Source organism: Pseudophryne corroboree, chromosome 6 (assembly GCF_028390025.1).
Source record: "Pseudophryne corroboree isolate aPseCor3 chromosome 6, aPseCor3.hap2, whole genome shotgun sequence".
Taxonomy (NCBI): Eukaryota; Metazoa; Chordata; class Amphibia; order Anura; family Myobatrachidae; genus Pseudophryne; species Pseudophryne corroboree.
In genome coordinates this window covers 41,580,941-41,601,746 of record NC_086449.1, presented here as the reverse complement: position 1 = coordinate 41,601,746, position 20,806 = coordinate 41,580,941, and the positions used below count along the sequence as shown (strand labels likewise).

Genomic DNA, 20,806 nt, shown 5'->3' with positions numbered 1-20,806 from the left:
AGGGTGTGAACATCATTCCATATCTGGACAACCTGCTGATAAAGGCATCGTCCAAGGAGAGGCTGCGGCAGTCCATTGTCCTCACAACGCGACTGCTCCAGAGTCATGGTTCAATTCTAAACCTTCCAAAGTCACATTTGGAACCGACCCAGAGGTTGTCATTTCTGGGAATAATCCTGGATACGGAAGTGCAGAGGGTGTTTCTTCCGCAGAAAAAGGCGTTGGTGATACAAGCCATGGTCCGGGATGTCCTGTAGCCACCTCGGGTGTCGGTTCATCAATGCATTCACCTATTAGGAAAAATGGTGGCCTCTTACGAGGCTCTCCGGTACGGGAGGTTCCACGCTCGGACCTTCCAACTGGATCTCCTGGACAAGTGGTCGGGATCTCACCTCCACATGCACCAGAGAATTTGTCTGTCGCCAAAGGCCAGGATTTCACTCCTCTGGTGGCTCCAATTGCCTCACCTTCTGGAGGAACGCAGGTTCGGGATTCAGGGCTGGGTCCTTCTAACCAAGGATGCGAGCCTTCGGAGCTGGGGAGCAGTCACTCAAGGAGTAACCTTCCAAGGACGGTGGTCAAGCCTGGAAGCCGGCCTGCCCATCAACATCCTGGAACTAAGAGCCGTCTACAACGGTCTTCTTCAGGCGGCCCCTCTTCTGAAAAATCGGGCCATTCAAGTGCAGTCGGACAACTTAACAGTGGCTTACATAAACCGAGAAGGCGGAACGAAGAGTAGAGCAGCAATGTCAGAGGTGACAAGAATACTCCTCTGGACAGAAAAGCACGTGTTAGCGCTGTCAGCCATCTTCATTCCGGGAGTAGACAACTGGGAAGCAGACTTCCTCAGTAGACACGATCTACATCCAGGAGAGTGTTCATGGAAATAACAGATCTTTGGGGTTTAACCCAAATAGACATGATGGCCTCTCATCTCAACAAGAAGCTTATACGTTATTGTTCCTGGTCGAGGGACCCATAGGCAGTGGCAGTGGATGCCCTGGTGTCTCCGTGGGTGTTCCAGTCAGTGTACGTGTTTCCACCACTCCCACTCATCCCAAGAATCCTAAAGCTCATAAGGAGAACAAGGGTTCAAGCGATCCTCATTGCCCCAGACTGGCGAAGAAGAGCTTGGTACATGGACCTTCTGAATCTACTGCAAGAAGAGATGAGGCTTCTTCCTCTTCGGGAGGACCTGCTACAACAGGGGCCGTTCGCTTATCAGGACTTACCGCGGCTACGTTTGACGGCATGGAAGTTGGGCACCTAATTCTTGCTCGGAAGGGCATTCTGAAGAAGGTTATTCCTACCCTCATACAGGCTAGGAAAGGGGTAACGTCTAAACATTACCATCGTATTTGGAAGAAATATGTCTCTTGGTGTGAGTCAAAGAAGTTTCCTACAGTGGAGTTTCAACTGGGACGTTTCCTCCTCTTCCTGCAAGCAGGAGAGGATATGGGCCTGAGTTTGCGTTCTGTGAAGGTCCAGATTTCAGCCCTATCCATTTTCTTTCTGAAAAATTGGCTGCCCTCCCTGAGGTTCAGACCTTTTTGAAGGCAGTTCTGCATATCCAACCTCCCTTTGTACCGCCTACGGCGCCTTGGGACCATAACGTGGCATTGCAGTTCCTCCAGTCGGATTGGTTTGAACCTCTACAGGAGGTAGAGGTCAAATTTCTTACATGGAAGGCGGTCATTTTGTTGGTCTTGGATTCTGCTAGACGTGTGTCCGAGCTGGTGGCTCTATCCTGTAAAAGCCCTTACTTGATCTTCCACGAAGATAGAGCTGAGCTCCGGATTTGTCAGTAGTTTCTTCCGAAGGTTGTGTCGGCATTTCATATCAACCAAACTATTGTGGTGCCAGTGGCTACTGACTCCTCAATTACATCAAAGTCCTTGGATGTCGTAAGGGCTCTGAAGATATATGTGAAGAGAACTTCTCGTCACAGAAAGTCGGACTCTCTGTTTGTCCTCTATGATCCCAAGAAAATTAGGTGTCCTGCTTCTAAGCAGACTATTTCTCGCTGGATTAGGTTCACTATCCAGCACGCTTATTCTACGGCAGGGCTGCAGTGTCCAAAATCTGTTAAGGCCCACTCTACTCGTAAAGTGGGGTCTTCCTGGGTGGCTGCCCGGGGTGTCTCGGCAGTGCAACTTTGCCGAGCTGCAACTTGGTCTGGGTCGAACACGTTTGCAAAGTTTTACAAGTATTATACTTTGGCCTCTGATGACCTGAAGTTCAGTCAATCAGTTCTGCAGGAGCCTCAGCGTTCTCCCTCCCATTCTGGGAGCTTTGGTACATCCCCATGGTACTAATGTGGACCCCAGCATCCTCCAGGACGTAAGAGAAAATAGGATTTTGGTTACCTACCGGTAAATCCTTTTCCCGTAGTCCGTAGAGGATGCTGGGCGCCCGCCCAGCGCTTCGTTCTCCTACAAATGTTATTTGGTTCAGTACAACTTCGTTTTAGTTGAGTACTGCATGGTTACTTGGTAAGTAATGTTTCAGCTGTTGCTGAGTAGTTCAAGCTAGTTGGCTTGACGTGCCTTGTATGTGTGAGCTGGTATGAATCTCGCCACTCAGAGGCGGAACTACCGGCAGTGCAGGCAGTGCACTGCACTGGGGCCCGCCTCTGTCCAGGGGCCCAAGCATGTAATGAGTCAAACTGACTCATTACATGCCGCTGTGCGCTGCGGGCAACCGCTGCCCGCAGCGCACAGCCGCCCGGCGAAGAGAGGAGAGGAGAGGAGCAGCGGTACTACAGACGGGGGAAGGAGGAGGAGGGAGGCTGAGAAGGGAGCCGCAGCAGCGCTTTGTTACTGGTGGAGGCGCTGCTGCTGCTGCCCCTCTGCTTCCCTATAGGCTGTCTTCCGAGAACAGCCTATAGGGAAGCAGAGGGGCAGCAGCAGCAGCGCCTCCACCAGTAACACAGCGCTGCTGCGGCTCCCTTCTCAGCCTCCCTCCTCCTCCTTCTCTCCAGCCCGGGAATCGTCTCTGACGCTGCACCGAGGAGCCTGAGCCAGCGGAGAGGGTAAGTATAATTCTTCTTTCTTTCTTTCTTTCTTTCTTTCTTTCTTTCTTTCTTTCTTTCTTTCTTTCCTTCTTTCCTTCTTTCCTTCTTTCTTTCCTTCTTTCCTTCTTTCTTGTGCCTGCCTGCCGCAATGTGTAAAAATGGGGGACTACCTGCCGCACTGTGTAAAAATGGGGGACTACCTGCTGCACTGTGTAAAAAGGGGGGACTACCTGCCGCAATGTGTAAAAAGGGGGGCATACCTGCCACAATGTGTAAAAAGGGGGGACTGCCTGCAGCAATGTGTAAAAAGGGGGGACTGCCTGCAGCAATGTGTAAAAAGGGGGGATTGCCTGCCGCAATGTGTAAAAAGGGGGGACTGCCTGCCGCAATGTGTAAAAAGGGGGGACTGCCTGCCGCAATGTGTAAAAAGGGGGAATCAGCCTGCCGCAATGTGTAAAAAAGGGGGACTGCCTGACGCTATGTGTAAAACAGGGGGACTGCCTGACGCTATGTGTAAAAATGGGGAATCTGCCTGCTGCTATGTGTAAAAATGGGGAATCTGCCTGCCGTAATGTGTAAAAATGGGGACGCTGTCTGCCGTAATGTGTAACAAGGGCACGCTGTCTGCCGTAATGTGTAACAAGGGCACGCGGTCTGCCGTAATGTGTAACAAGGGCACGCTGTCTGCCGTAATGTGTAAAAATGGGGACGCTGTCTGCCGTAATGTGTAAAAAGGGCACGCTGTCTGCCGCTATGTGTAACAAGGGCACGCTGTCTGCTGTAATGTGTAAAAAGGGCACGCTGTCTGCCGCTATGTGTAACAAGGGCACGCTGTCTGCTGTAATGTGTAAAAAGGGGACGCTGTCTGCCGCTATGTGTAACAAGGGCACGCTGTCTGCTGTAATGTGTAACAAGGGCACGCTGTCTGCCGTAATGTGTAAAAAGGGCACGCTGTCTGCCGCTATGTGTAACAAGGGCACGCTGTCTGCTGTAATGTGTAAAAAGGGCACGCTGTCTGCCGTAATGTGTAACAAGGGCACGCGGTCTGCCGTAATGTGTAAAAAGGGCACGCTGTCTGCCGCTATGTGTAACAAGGGCACGCTGTCTGCTGTAATGTGTAACAAGGGCACGCTGTCTGCCGTAATGTGTAAAAAGGGCACGCTGTCTGCCGCTATGTGTAACAAGGGCACGCTGTCTGCTGTAATGTGTAAAAAGGGCACGCTGTCTGCCGTAATGTGTAACAAGGGCACGCTGTCTGCCGCTATGTGTAACAAGGGCACGCTGTCTGCTGTAATGTGTAAAAAGGGCACGCTGTCTGCCGTAATGTGTAACAAGGGCACGCTGTCTGCTGTAATGTGTAAAAAGAGGAATCTGTTCGCTGTAAGGTGTAAAAGGGTCTCTACCTGGTGTAGTGGTGCTACTGTGCGGCGTAATTTGAATAATGGAGACTACTGTGTTGGTATTATTTTGTGGCCACACCCCTTCCCCACGAAGCCACGCCACTATGTATTTTTGCGCGCGCCTACGGCGCGCACTGCCCCTGGGGTGGACTTGGATGGGGGGGGCCCAAAGCATTTTGTCGCACCTGGGCCCACCGCTTGCTTGTTCCGCCACTGTCGCCACTATCTGTGTATAATCCTTCTCTCGAAGTATGTCGTCTCCTCGGGCACCGTTTCTAGACTGGTGGGAGTGCATAGAGGGAGGAGCCAGCCCACACTCTCAAACTCTTAAAGTGCCAATGGCTCCTGGTGGACCCGTCTATACCCCATGGTACTAATGTGGACCCCAGCATCCTCTACGGACTACGAGAAAAGGATTTACTGATAGGTAACCAAAATCCTATTTTCTAGTGTATACATATTTAACCTAGTGAGCCTTTCCTCATGTTTTGTCTGTTTCTGTCTTAGGAATTAGCTTCTATGTTCAGTAAATAAATTGTCAACTATATTGAAATACCTTCCAGTATTGTTCCACATAGGGGAATTCAGCTTATATTAATATTTTGGAAAAATATAATCTCAAGTACATAAATTGTGTTTCTATATCTCAAATTAACAAGCAGACAGAACGAACCAATCTATCTTTGGGGCCAGTGCCGGAGCAGGGCTCTGTGCCGTCCTGTCTGGCCCAGCCACCCAAACATGTGATGTCATGTCGAGTGAGGCAGGGTCCATTGGTAACAGGAAGTAGAGAACCACACAAAGCACCATCAGGAAGCTCTGGGTGATTCTACAGGTTGCAGGGTGTGGACCAGGAGAATCAATATGACGCTCCAGGGAGTTACCGTATGCAGCAGCACTACTGGTTTCAAGCACAGGCGGACCTACCGTTGGTGCAGCAGGTGCTTTGCACCGGGGTCTCTGAGGACTAAGGTGTCCACTGCTGCCCAGGCCAGCAAGGAGTTATCCCTTGACCTCCCACAGATGATTTTAAGCAATGTCGTATGAAAGGCCCAGAGCAGAAAGCAGGGTGGGCCCACTGCCTGAGGGAACTGCCCCTTACCTTAGTGAGCTGTACATGTTTTTCTGATTCATCGCTGTCTGTCAATTAAAGGCAGCTCACATGCTTTGTAACTGGCACTGTCAGGGGTGGGGGTCCATGTCACAGACAGAGCAAAGGCCACTGTTTTCCTGCCCCCCCCCCCCAAGGTACATACCCCCGTTCTCCGCACCGCACAGGACATTGTGCTTGTGCCCTTGTCACCCCCTGTTTCTCCCTGTCACCCCCTGCATCCCCTTCCCTTCCATCATCACCCTCTGTCTCTCTATGTCGACCTCTGCCTCCCCCTGCCTAACGCTGTCACCCGCTGCCTCTCCCTGTCACCCACTGCCATGTGGCATATTGTAAACTTGGGTTGGGATGGAGGAGGGGGGAAGGCCTAAATTATATTTTTGTACCTGGGCCCACCACTCACAAGTTCTGCCACTAGCTTCAGAGTGTCATTCCAGACACCATGCAAGCCAAGTGCTGGTACTGTGGGGCAGCAATGGTGGTGTGTTCGCACACTACGACTTACGGCCCTGTTTGAAACAGTAGGTGATACAGTATGTGTCAGGTCACCAACTAGGCTAATGTAGTTATTTACAAGCAAACATGACCTTTGAGAAGTCAAGATATTGACACAAGTATTGAAGTATCTCAGAGTCTCACCAGGTGGACACTTAAGGGTAAATTTACTACCGCTTCTAATAATGAAAAGTAGTGATGTTAACCATAGCCACCAATCAGATTATATCATTTTCTAGGATGATTGGTTGCTATGGGTAACGTCATCACTTTTTAATATTTTCAAAAGCTTTTGTAAATTTACAAGAAAGGAAAAAAAATAAGGTTTGTTGGCGCCGTGTAGGCGGGTGCAGATACGTGAAGAGGTAGCCAGCTTGGTGAAGGGTAGCCAGCCTCTTCTATAATGCAAACGCTAGTATATAGATTCTACCAGCTAGGCGCTCAAAACCACATAAACGATCCATTAAGAAAAAAAAATTTTTATTACAAACAGCACATTAAAAAACAATAAAAAACAAATTTCATATAGTAAGCTAGTTATTGCACTTGCAAAAAATATACTTCTTATGTAGTACAATATTAGGATCCATGGGATTATCAATATATAAATATACAAGATGACGAAGGAGACATTCTGCCTCCTGACGGAGCCGTCCGAGTCCGGAGAAACACGTAGAGGAAACAGGACTAGAGGCTCTCTGGGATCGGACCGTGGTTCATAGATATTGAATGCCCACCACGATCGAGCACACCCCGCTACAGTGACTACAGCTGTGCTGCTCACATCACTATACATCAACGAGCACGCACGATTAGTGGTTTCTGACACTGCCTGAGACCTGAAGACAGCTACGGCAACCCGCGCTGCTGAATTCACTGCCTGACACAGGGGGTCATTCCGAGTTGTTCGCTCGTTATTTTTTTCTCGCAACGGAGCGATTAGTCGCTAATGCGCATGCGCAATGTCCGCAGTGCGACTGCGCCAAGTAAATTTGCTATGCAGTTAGGTATTTTACTCACGGCATTACGAGGTTTTTTCTTCGTTCTGGTGATCGTAATGTGATTGACAGGAAGTGGGTGTTTCTGGGCGGAAACTGGCCGTTTTATGGGTGTGTGCGAAAAAACGCTACCGTTTCTGGGAAAAACGCGGGAGTGGCTGAAGAAACGGAGGAGTGTCTGGGCGAACGCTGGGTGTGTTTGTGACGTCAAACCAGGAACGACAAGCACTGAACTGATCGCAGATGCCGAGTAAGTGTGGAGCTACTCAGAAACTGCTAAGAAGTGTCTATTCGCAATTCTGCTAATCTTTCGTTCGCAATTTTGATAAGCTAAGATTCACTCCCAGTAGGCGGCGGCTTAGCGTGTGCAATGCTGCTAAAAGCAGCTTGCGAGCGAACAACTCGGAATGACCCCCACTGTACGGACACACACAGCTGACACCTCCGCCTGGATATCGATGCTACAAGCAGCGGTTGCGATGGAAGCTGCACCCATGGCTAGGAACTACGCTTAGAGGGTCTATGTACTGCCGAGAAAGCTACGGCAAATTTGACAGGTACTGTATACTTCGCAGCATTTTTGCATTTCTATATACTGATACTTTGCGGGCATTTATTAACAATACTAATTGATATCAACTGCATACTATTTATCAGCAAAGCCAACAGTTACATCTTTTCTTGGCTACATTATAATACCCACTAACCAGCTACTGTGGAGCACTCAGTGGACCTGTGCACATACTATTCCACTGGTAAATTTGAAGTGAGTGGGATGAACTGCTGAAAGGACACATGCCTTAATATATGCAAGCTTATTTCATTCAATCTAGCTGTTCTCACTTGGGATCTCATTCCGAGTTGTTCTCTCGCTAGCTGCTTTTATGAACCAGGGCACTGTAATGAGGCACAATATGAATGGGGAGCACTATATATCATAATGTGAATTGAGGGTACTGTGCGGCATAATGTGTACTGGCAGCTCTGAAATGTGACATAGGGTGAACTTAATCACTACTACGATTCATAAAAGAAACTAGGGCACTATTATAGGGCATAAAATGAACAACTGCTGCAGAGAAGTGTCTCTCTAGAAGCATTAAGATTGGGCCCCTTCAAAATGTTGCTATGGGGCCCACAAAGTTCTGGCTACGCCCCTGACTGTGTCGAAGGCTTTTCGCAAAATCTAAAAAGACCACATCCACAGCATTTCCCATGTCTAAGTTTGCACTCACTTATTCATAGAAGCTAATTAAGTTAGTTTGACATGACCTATCCTTCACAAACCCATGCTGGTTCCCAGGGCCGGATTAACAATGGGGCGGATGGAGTTGCAGCTCCAGGCCCCCCACTGGAAATAGGCCCACAGAGCCCCTGCAGTTCAGATAGTGTTGACAGGAGAAAAAAAACTTTTCTCCTGTCATCACCAATAGCATTCCCTCACTTGAATCCTGTCACGGAGAGCCAAGGCTCTGCCTCTCCCCTCTGTAGCTGCCAGCAGCTGTCACTGCACAATGAAGCACATACCCATGATCGAAATAAGATCCTCCTCCAGATCGCGATAAGCTCCGCCTCCTGGTGCACCTACACAGCTGTGCCCACGATTGCTCAAAGTTCTTCTTACATGCCATCCGAAGCTGTGTCTCTGGGGGACCATTATAAATTCTGCCCCCTGGGTCTTCCACTGCTGAGCCCTGACCCCTGTTGCCTGAAGCCACACCCCTGGGCCGTTCTAAGCCCCGCCCACTGAACAGTACACTGCAGTGCAGTGCTCCCCACCTGGGTCATCTGTGAGGTGTTCTGCAGCTGCGGTTTGAGGTACAAAGGAGTATATGCTTTGTAGCCCTATGCCCAGGACTTTCTCACACTGAAAGTTATGTGTACATATTCTGTGACCTTAATGGCATACTGTTTTAATCTATCGTGCATGATAACCAATTGAATTCCTGCCAGTGTGTATACGGACACTACTGTGCGGTGTAATGTGACTCGGACATTACCTTGCGGTGTAATGTAACTATCGGATGCTGACGTGAGGTGTAATGTAACTATCGGACGCTGCCGTGCGGTATAATGTAACGATCGGACGCTGCCGTGCGGTGTAATGTGACTATCGGGCGCTGCTGTGCGGTGTAATGTAACTTTCGGAAGCTGCCGTGCGGTGTAATGTAACTATCGGACGCTGCCGTGCGGTGTAATGTAACTATCGGACGCTGCCGTGCTGTGTAATGTAACTAACGGACACTTCCGTGTGGTGTTGAGTGGTGTAATGTAACTGTCGGATGCTGCCGTTCGGTGTAATGTGACTATCGGACACTGCCGTGCAGTTTAATGCGACTATCGGAACGCTGCCATGAGGTGTAATGTAACTATCGGACGCTGCCGTGTGGTGTAATGTAACTATCGAATGCTTCTGTGCGGTGCAATGTAACTATCGGACTCTGCCGTGCGGTGTAATGTAACTATCGGACGCTGCCGTGCGGTGTAATATAACTATCGGACGCTGCCGCGCGGTGTAATATAACTATCGGACGCTGCCGCGCGGTGTAATGTGACTATCGGACGCTTCCGTGCGGTATAATGTGACTCGGACACTACTGTGCGGTGTATTGTAACTATCGGACACTGCTGTGCGGTGTAATGTGACTATCGGACGCTGCCGTGTGGTGTAATGCGACTATTGGACGCTACCGTGCAGTGTAATGTAACTATCGAACGCTGCCGTGTGGTGTAATGTAACTATCGGACGCTGCCGTGTGGTGTATTGTAACTATCGGATCCTGCCGTGCGGTGTAATGTAACTCGGACAATACTGTGCGGTATAATGTAACTATCGGACGCTGACTTGCGGTGTAATGTGACTCGGACACTACTGTGCAGTGTAATGTAACTATCAGATGCTGCTGTGCGGTGTAATGTAACTATCAGACGCTGCTGTGCAGTGTAATGTAACTATCGGACGCTGCCTTGCGGTGTAATGTGATTCGGACACTACTGTGCGGTGTAATGTGACTATCGGACGCTGCCGTGCGGTGTAATGTAATTATCGGACGCTGCCGTGCGGTGTAATGTAATTATCAGACGCTGCCATGTGGTGTAATGTGACTCGGACACTACTGTGCGGTGTAATCTAACTATCGGACGCTGCTGTGTGGTGTAATGTGACTCGGACACGGACACTACTGTGCGGTGTAATGTAACTAACGGGCGCTGCTGTGCAGTGTAATGTGACTTACAGATGCTACAATGCGGCATAATGTGACCAACAGATGCTGCTGTGCAGTGTAATGTGACTAACTGATGTTACCGTGCAATGTAATGTGACTAAAGGATGCTGCCGTGCGGAGTAATATGACTAACGGAGGCTGACGTGCGGTGTAATGTAACTAACGGACGCTACTGCGCAGTGTAATGTGTATAATGGACGCTACTGTGCGCTGTAATGTGAGTATATAACAGACGCTAATGTGTGGAGCAATGTGACTAACAGATGCTACTGTGCGGTGTAATGTGACTAACAGACGCTACTTTGTAATGTGAATTGGTACGATTATGTGACCACGCCCCCTCCCCATGAGGTCACATCCCTTTATAAAATATGGAGGGTGGTACCAATGGTCTTTCTGGCACAGGCACCAAAATGTCTAGTTATGGCTCTGGTGGTCACTGATGCGCTCTGTAGTATACAGGGGTCACTGATGCTCTCTGTAATATGTAGTGGACACTGATGCTTTCTGTAATATATGGTGGTCATTGATGCTCTCTGTAGTATATAGTATACTAGTTTTATAAGATGGGGGGGCAGTTTATATATTTTTATATGTAAAGACTTTTTTCGGATATTTTTTATCATCCTAAATATTTTTTATTGAAAAGTGTGTTTGGATTTTTTTATTAAAAAGTAAAACCCAAACCAGCTCAAGCATGCACATCTGCAAAGCAGTAAGTTAACCCTTACAGCCCTGGTGCAGAATTGCCATTGCAGCTACAATGTTTATTTTCTAAACAGACAACAGCTAAGAAAGCAAAAATAGAAATAACCAATCAAGTTGGAAGGGGCGCTCAAGCTGTGGTTCCAATAATATGTGTTAAGCAGCTGTCTGGATAGGCTAGTCACACCTATAACATCATACAAACAAGAAAAAAAAAAAAAAAGAGACAGCGCTGACTGAGATGGATTGTCAAAAATTACAATGTTATTTAATATTTAAAATACAATAAAAATAGCAGATAAAATAAGATAGGTCTCACTGCATTATTGAGCTCATAGTCACCATACATATGATGTCATTCACTTGCCGCTTGGTCCAATGTCCCCCTGGGACCCGCACACTTGAATGTCCCTTATCCTGGGGTTGTGGCACAATCCCCGGGCCGAAGTGCTTGAAATGACAACGCTGGAGGAATATCTGTCCCAGTAGTGTGGCAATACAACAGGAAAGTCCTCACCAGTAGTGCGTAGTGGTAAAATGTTCGGTCCTTGTTAGTGGATATGGGTGCAAATAGCGCTATTTAGCGGAGTCCTTAGAGGTCCAAGCGGTGGTAGGTATTCAGTGAAGGTGACACAGGCTCACACCTGACGCGTTTCACAGCTGGCTGCTGCTTTATCAAAGGTGACTGTGGTCTTAGCTGGCAGTGTATTTATACCTAAGTTAATTGCTCTATTCATTACAGCTGATTTGGACAATCCATCTCATAACATATATATAAATTGTTAAAAACATCCTTTTGTATGGATAGACTCAAGGCAATATAGGAAATATATTATAATCTATGAACCATAATACCTTATTAGTTTAGGAATTGTACTTAAATTCGATCCGATGGTGCTGGAACGCACGCGAACTACCGGACTTCCGGCTGGTGACACGCATAAGTTACCGTGAAGACGGGTCTCCTCTCATTGTGTATCACTGACGTAATTATGTTATCGTCCGTGACCAGCGTTAGTTACCATGAAGATAGGCTCCATCTCCCCTCCAATCGTGTAGCGAGTACAAGGTCACATGACCGGCGTTCTGTGGAACGCATAGTGTATTGATTTATTTCTGGTCTGTGACCCGCACACGTTACTATGGAGAGAGATTCCCTCCCTCCTCCAATCATATTGCGCGCATGAGGCCACGTGATCGGCACCCAGTGGAACGCATAATATACCAGGAAGTCCATTAGTATTTGTCTTACCAGTAACTTAATGCGGTTTACATCAATTGCCAATCAATTATATTAATAAAAACAAAGAGAAATATAAAGAGAACGATCTTATCTGGCTAATAACATTCCATAATTATATAAATTGTCTATTTCTATCATTATTGTAAGTGTGGTAAATTATCTTTTCAGTCCTACGATGAATTAACCATTAGTAAATTAATAGATGTTCATGCACTGATTATATAAACATCTGTATATAATAAACATAAGGCCTACTACTATACAGAATTATCACAAGAAACATATCTAGTTACCACTAGTGTGTGGTTTCTAGGTGGGGGGGTGGGGAGGGGGGGGGGGAGAAGGGGGCATGGGACAAACAATTCTTATGTCAATTATATCAACTCATAGGTTATAGCAGTAGGTTCTGTTCTTTCGATGGAGCCTGTTAATATATCAGTTGTAATTATTAACGCTAAGAGAACATGGGATGAGTAAGGAAGGAGTGGAAAGAGAAGATGGAGAAAGGAATAGGGGATTGAATGTATGTCGGACAGATATCTACAGTCTAAATCACACAATTGAGTTCTACTGACTCGTTTAAGCCTGTGGGAAAAATACTGTTCATTTTGAGCATCCAGAATACTTCTTGTTTACAGAGGGTCTTATATCGATCTCCCCCTCTTATGGTTTTACTAATAAATTCTAGACCTGTCACCCTCAAACATTTAGGGTTTCCTTTATGGAAATCCGCATAGTGTTTTGATACACTATGTGTTGGAACTTTTTTCAAGGAATGTTACTTTCAAGGGGCGTGTGGTCCTACCAATATATTTTAAATTACAACCGCAGGTCAACATATAGATTACATAAGATGTATTGCAGTTCATATATGTTTTTATTTCATATGGTTTTTCTTCCCCATCTATATCGATCATTGTAGTACGATCAGCTGTAAAATTGCAGGTTAGACACCTGTTCCTATCGCATTTGAAGAACCCTTTAATTTTATTTCCCAGCTGTGTAAGCCAATCTGTTCTTTCTGAATTCCTTTTAGAATAATTATCCTCCTCAATTCTTTTCAAGTGGCTGGGGGCCAATATGTTTTTGAAAGTTTTATTCTTTCTAAAGATAAAATTAGGTACTTTTGGGAGAATATTTACTAATATGCTATCTTGTTTTAATATATTATAGTTTTTCGATATAATTTTTCTTACTTCTGTATGGCAGTTATTATAAGTTGAAATGAATGATATATCTGAAGACGGGTTCTCCTCCTTATTATTTCTATTTTTATTTTTAGAATTACCCTTTGATGGATTTAAGAGTTGTTCTCTTTCCATATTCTTAACTTCGTTAAATGCTTTATCTAGTATATAACTTGGGTACCCTCTGTCTCTAAAGGAATTTATCATGGTTTTTGCTTGGGAGTCAAAAGAAGTCATAGTGGAACAGTTTCTCCTAATACGTAAGAGTTGACTCTTGGGAATACCTTTTTTCCATGATGAGTGGTGTGCACTATTGAAATGTAGATAGGCACTAGTGCCTGTCTCTTTTACATAGTTACATGTAACTATTTCTTTATTTATCACTTCTAATGAAACATCCAGAAAATTTATGCGGGAAGTGTTAAGTGCTAAGAAAGCAGTTAATTTTATAATTTACTGCAGTGGCTGGAAATGTAATATATAGTGCGTGGTCACAGATGCTCTCTGTAGTATATGTGGTCACTGATGCTCTCTGTAATATGAAAGAAACCACTGAACACATAGGGTCGGGGCTCTCCCATAGCTGAACTTCTTCATTTAAAAAAAAACTGCAATGGCCTGGTGGTTGAGGGCAGGCACGGGGGGCCCTGAGAGAGTGGGGACCAGGATAACATATCCCCTGCTCCTCTCTCCTTAATCCAATCTGCTGCAGCGGTACACAATAGGCCTTTCCTATATTTCAGCTCCAGGCCCATGTGGACATTAATCTGGCACTGCTGGTTCCCACTAATTATGTTTAAGCATCCCAAATATACCTTCCAATATTTTCCTCACTATAGATGTCAGTCTTACCGGTCCGTAATTTCCAGGATTAGATTTAGTTCCCTTTTTAAATAGTGGCACATCTGCTATTCGCCAGTCCTTGGGAACCGTGCCTGATGTAATAGAAGCTTTAAAGATTAAGTATAATGGCCTAGCTATCTCTGAGCTTAGCTCCATTAGAACCCTTGAATGTAGTCAATCAGGCCCTGGAGATTTATTGATCTTAATTTTTTGTAGTCGCTCTTTGACTACTTACTCACTTAAACACGTTAGATGTTTTTGGTCATTATCCTTCCTGATATCTTGTTCTATTCCCACCATTTTTTCCTCACTAGTAAATACAGATGAGAAGAATTTATTCAATATTTCTGCTTTTTCTTTGACACCATTTAACAATTCACTTAGTTCGCTTTTTAGGGGTCCTATGTTATCCGTTTTTATCCTTTTACCATTGATATACTTAAACTTTTTGGGGTTTGATTTGCTTTGCTTCGCAATTAGTTTTTTTTTTCTATTTTAGCTGCTCTAATTTCCTTTTTGCATATTTTATTACATTCTTTGTAGCCCATTAATACCTTTACCTCCTTATTTAACCACATTGGTTTGAACTTGCTACTCTTGCTTTTGCTGACCATGGGGCCCTCATTCCGAGTTGTTCGCTCGCAAGCTGCTTTTAGCAGCTTTGCACACGCTAAGCCGCCGCCTACTTGGAGTGAATCTTAGCTTATCAAAATTGCGAACGAAAGATTAGCAAAATTGCGAATAGACACTTCTTAGCAGTTTCTGAGTAGCTCCACACTTACTCGGCAACTGAAGATCAGTTCAGTCAGTTTCGTTCCTGGTTTGACGTCACAAACACACCCAGCGTTCGGACAGACACTCCTCCGTTTTTCCAGCCACTCCCGCGTTTTTCCCAGAAACGGTAGCGTTTTTTCGCATACACCCATAAAATGGCCAGTTTCCGCCCAGAAACACCCACTTCCTGTCAATCACATTCCAATCACCAGAACGAAGAAAAAACCTTGTAATGCCGTGAGTAAAATACCTAACTGCATAGCAAATTTACTTGGCGCAGTCGCACTGCGGACATTGCGCATGCGTATTAGCGTTTAATCGCTCCGTTGCGAGAAAAATATAACGAGCGAACAACTCGGAATGACCCCCCATGGGAATGAACTTATGCATAAATTTGTACAGCAACGTTTTAAAGGTGTCCACTATTTCTGCAGTGCTCTTACCATAAAAAATTTGGTCCCAATCTATGACCTTTACAGATTGCCTGAGTATGATAAAATTGGCTTTTATGAAATTATTAATGTTACATGCTCCGATTTGTATCCTTGCGGAGACTACCCTCAGACACTGCTCCGCCACACCTTTTTAACATTGTATAGTTGAGGGGTTGTATTCATGTGCAAGTCTGCTGAATAATTCAGTGGAAGCAATTTTTATACTATTTCGTACGTAAATATAGTGGCGGACATGCGCAGTGTATCGATTATCGCAACTGCATAGAATTTGTGTTCAACCTTGAATTAGGCACTAAATGTGATAAAAATACAAGTACATTATAACCAAAGAGTTTAATAAATAAAATGTAACCAGGTAAAAACATTTTGTCCACAATAATGTAACTTAATTGTCTAAAATCAGAGTAATGTTTTAAGTGCAATTGTTGCCAAAATGCCAATCTTGGGGGTTCATATATCAATGAGTGATAAAACTGCATATGATAAATGGTGCTCCAGCCATTCAGCTTCCAACTGTCATGTGTTCAGCTGCCAACTGTCATGTGTTCAGCTCCCAACTGTCATGTGTTCAGCTCCCAACTGCCATGTGTTCAGCTCCCAACTGCCATGTGTTCAGCTCCCAACTGTCATGTGTTCAGCTCCCACCTGCCATGTGTTCAGCTCCCAACTGCCATGTGTTCAGCTCCCAACTGCCATGTGTTCAGCTCCCAACTATCATGTGTTCAGCTCCCAACTGCCATGTGTTCAGCTACTAACTGCCATGTGTTCAGCTCCTAACTGTCATGTGTTCAGCTCCCAACTGTCATGTGTTCAGCTCCTAACTGTCGTGTTTGAAAAAATGACAGTTGGGAGCAGATTGGCTGAAGCACCATTTATCATAAGCAATGAGTTTAATCAATCACAATAAGTTTCATCATTTATTTTATCATTCATTGATAAATAGGCACCTTGGTATAAACTGGTTGGCATCTCATGGTCACCAGATGTCCATTCCAGACCACAGGATGGTAGCATGTATTCACTAGTAACTGAGTAGTGTCCTGTCCCTCACTGTGGACATATGTAGGACAACATAAGGTCCACCTCATTCCTGATGACTGGAGGCCCCGGGTGGATGTCGTCAGGGAGATAGTGACAGGAGGTCATGTCCCAGACATCCAGGAAAGTGACAGCCATTCCCTTGAAGGTTGCCTTCAGTAAGATATCAAGATGAAGAGATAACCAGTCGCTGCCATAAATTGACTTGTAACCTGTGTTGGCCGATTTAATTATCACAGTGGTCTGAGGGCTACGGAAAAGTAAAGATGCAATTGCCTTCCGGACCCGGTCCAATCTTTCTAAATAGACTCGCACAGGGTAGGTGGTGAAGTGGGCACATAGGGTCATTACGATGACTGTATGAGGTCCTCCACTGATGCCAGCCAAGTGGGCTTTCTCATAGTGCAGGTCAGACACCATAGTCTTGGTGGTCCTCAAAGGAAGCCCATGGGCCCTCCATCTCATGGCAAAACCAGCAGTAGCATCCACAGCTAGCAGAGGTCCCGACTGATAATTAACATGCAAGTCTATCCTCTTCAGACCTAGGAAGAAAATATAAAATATTTATTGTCACCTGAGTTTTACAGTGCTAGCCCATCCAATTATACAGTATCTCTCTACACCAGTGCACCTAAAACACTTATTACGTAGCTTCAAGTGGTCTTGTGATATACAGTAGTAGGCATTGGAATTATTTACCATGGAAGATGACAATTTTAGTATCCTAATATAAAAAATAGATTACATGCCTTCCTTACTAGACATCATATACATTATGTAGTTATAACTAGAATTACCTGGGAAGAGTCTAGTTTTCTTGTTTTATTTTGCCTCGTTCTAAATCAACAAAATTAACATTGAGAAAAAAAGCTGACCATGACGAACCTTAGCCATAGTTACATAGTTAGTGAGGTTGAAAAGAGGCAAAATGCCCATCAGGTTCAACCTGTATTCTGTGTTAAGCTGTTCATATTATAATGCGCCTGCTGAAGTAATGGTTTCGGACCAATTGACAACTATGATTCTTACCACTCCCAGATATTAATGTCACTATGTTAAATCCTATAGCCCTGGATACTTTTTCCAGTTAGAAATTTGTCCAATCCGTTTTTAAATGCATTTACAGAGTCCGCCATTATTACCTTCTCCGGCAGGGAGTTCCAAATCCTTATTGCCCTTACCATGAAGAACCCTTTCCTACATTGTGTATGGAATTTTCTCTCCTCTAGCCTCAGCGAGTGCCCACTTGACCTATACAGAGTTATTTTAATAAACAGATCCCCAGCTAACTTCTTATAAAGATCCTTTACATATTTGAAGATATTAATAATGTCTCCTCTTAGTCGCCTCTTTTCTCTTATGTCCTAGGGGATGCTGGGGTCAACATTAGTACCATGGGTTATAGATGGGTCCACCAGGAGCCATTGGCATTTTAAGAGTTTGAGAGTATGGGCTGGCTCCTCCCTCTATGCCCCTCCCACCAGACTCAGTTTAGAAAATGTGCCCGGAGGAACCGGTCACAGCTAGGGGAGCTCTACAGAGCTTTTCTAGTAAAAGTTATTTTTAGAGTTTTTTTATTTTACAGGAGGCTATTGGCAACAGCCTGCCTGCAGCGAGGGATTAAGGGGGGGCAGCAGTGTCCGCCCTGCGGGGTCTGAGCCACTGTCTCTGCTGACTGGACACTGAGCTCCAGAGGGGTCTGATCGTTCTCCGTCACAGGGGACCGCTCGCCCCAGCAGCATGCCGCCAACCCCTTACAGAGCTGAAGAAGTGGTGAGTGAATCACCGACCCCCCTAGCGAGCGGGGGGCCAGTGCAGGGCCGGTTCCGGGGCTTCTGGCGCCCCGGGCGGCATTAGGGGGCGTGGCTTCATACAGGGGGCGTGGTCAGTTACGCCCCCTGTACTGTTGTAGGATGTGCGATGCGCGATGACGTCATCGCGCACCGCACAGCAAAGGTCCTCTCCACGAAGGTAAACTAGACGCTAAGCGTCTAGTTCCCTTCGTGGAGAGGACCTTTGCTGTGCGGTGCGCGATGACGTCAACGCGCACCGCACATCATTACAGTGAAGATCCTCTCCAGGAAGGGAAACTAGACGCGTTCCCTTCACAGCGGGCAGACTAGACGTTTCCCTTCACAGCGGACAGCCCACGAAGGGAAACAGCGGACAGCGGGGGGCACCACAGCAGCAGCGGATCTTGCCATGGTGCGGCACCCTCCGGATGGCGCCGGCGCCCCGGGCAAAAGTCCTGCTTGCCCGTGGCAAGATCCGCTACTGGGCCAGTGTGAAGATGGCTGCAACAGGGAGGGAGAGCAGTCTTAACTGCGCTCCTGTGAAGGTTCAGAGGCACATGGTGCTGCCCTGTGAGAGGCGCCCTGAGCCAGCGCTTACCCCCACACTGGTCCACAAGTTTGTCGGGGTCCGCGGATCTCAGCCAGCAAGTTTTACCTCAGGCCAGTATAATCTATGAAGAGCGGGAAGACAGCACCATTAAGGGGGCGAAGCTTCTCCTCTGAGCGGACCCAGCAGAGTTCCAGCGCGATTTTCCTGCCTGCACAGTGCTGGATGGAAGAACAGGTCCCTCCACAGCAGCTCCAACTGTCAGCTCCAACTGTCAGCTCCAACTGTCAGTACACGGTACCAGGGGGCTGGAGAAGGGGGAGGGGAGTCTGTAAACCGACTGTGTCTCCTTTTAAGTAGAGATGAGCGGATTCGGTTTTACTCGGTTCTCAAAACGGCATCTTATTGGCTCACGGATGTCACGTGTTTTGGATAGCCAATAAGATGCCGTTTTGAGAACCGAGCAAAACCGAGTAAAACCGAATCCGCTCATCTCTACTTTTAAGGGACACCGTCTGCGCTGACAAGGGGTCTCCCTTTGCTGAAAGCGCTATGTGTGGATTGGCTCCGATCTCTGTGTCTCTCTTGCCATTCTTGGGGGGGAAACTCTGTCTGCCCCCACGTGTGTGTGTGTGTGTGTGTGTGTGTGTGTGTGTGTGTGTGTGTGTGTGTGTGTGTGTGTGTGTGTGGAGTGTTTGATGGTGTCCTTTAGCTATGTCCAGGGACACTGTGTCATATGCTGCAGAGGATTTATCCTCCCAGGATGATCCCATTCCATGTAATCAGGATAGCACTCGTTTAGCACAGATACCAGCAAGGGAACCAGAGTGGTTTTCCTCTATCAAATCTTGGATTTCTCAGGTAATGAATCTGCAACCCAGGTATTACAGAGCTCTATGGCTGTATGGCCTGCGTCTGGTTCCTCAGGATGCCCCATTATGATACCCCCACAAACGTGCGCTTATGCATGTCACACAAGATGACACGGATACCGATTCTGACACTACAGATGGTGATGGGGATGTGTTGCGGGGGGTCTGCATCTCTTGCAAAGGGGGTGCAATTGTTGATAGAGGCTATCAGGGATGTGTTAAATGTTAATGATACCACACCTGAGCAGGTTGAGGAGGCTTTTTTCACTGAAAATTAAAAAGCCTCGCTAACCTTCCCTGCGTCAAAGGAATTGAATGATATATTTGAAAAAGCATGGGTAAACCCTGAGAAAAAATTCCAGATCCCTAAAAGGGTCCAGGTGGCATTTTTTTTCCCTGAGGAGGATAGGAAAAAATGGGAAAACCCGTCAATTGTTGATTGTCCAGACTCTCAAAGAAGGTGGTTTTACCTGTTCCAGGATCTACCGCCTTAAAGGAGCCGGCTGATAGGAAAATTGATAACAAGCTTAAATCAATGTATACTGCTTCAGGGGCCATATTACGTCCCACTATTGCTAATGCATGGATTGCAAAGGCAATAGTAAAGTGGTCGGCTACCTTACTTGAGGATTTGTATACGATGGATAGGGATGACGTTGCATTGTATTTACGCAACATACATATATATTGGTAGATGCTCAATTAGCTTAGTGATATTATTCAGGTGTGGCTTTGGGGCTTATTCACACATTTGCGCAAATATGTGTAAAGAAGATCTCTGAATTCTATTATTATGTGGAATTTAAATCTGGTTACGGTTATCATTCAGGGTGCTGGGGGAAACAAATGGCTTTTTTTCTTGCTTAGAAATACCCCTCCCTTTCGAGCACCTGAATGATATCACTAAGCTAATTGAGCATCTACCAATATATATGTTTGTTGTGAGAGGCAGAGAGGTTCCTGCATTAGGAGGAGGTGCAGGCCCTGACATGCCACATGGAGCATTATGGGGTTGCTCCAAGGTAGGTAGCTCTTAGCTTAGACATATTGTAGTAAGGAGCCATTATCATGTGGCTCCTTGCTGGTTAATCTTAGACCCAGATTG

General features: G+C 46.2%; 1 protein-coding gene across 1 annotated transcript in view; it reads right to left on the bottom strand.

Moving 5' to 3' along the window:
• Positions 1–15,765: 15,765 nt before the first annotated feature.
• Positions 15,766–20,806, bottom strand: part of LOC134934216 (NXPE family member 3-like) — a 97,767-nt gene continuing 92,726 nt past the window's right edge. Inside the window, exon 9 of the mRNA XM_063929703.1 lies at positions 15,766–17,031. Coding sequence (XP_063785773.1) covers positions 16,499–17,031 — 533 coding nt within the window. The 3' untranslated portion in view covers positions 15,766–16,498. The remainder of the gene's footprint in view (positions 17,032–20,806) is intronic.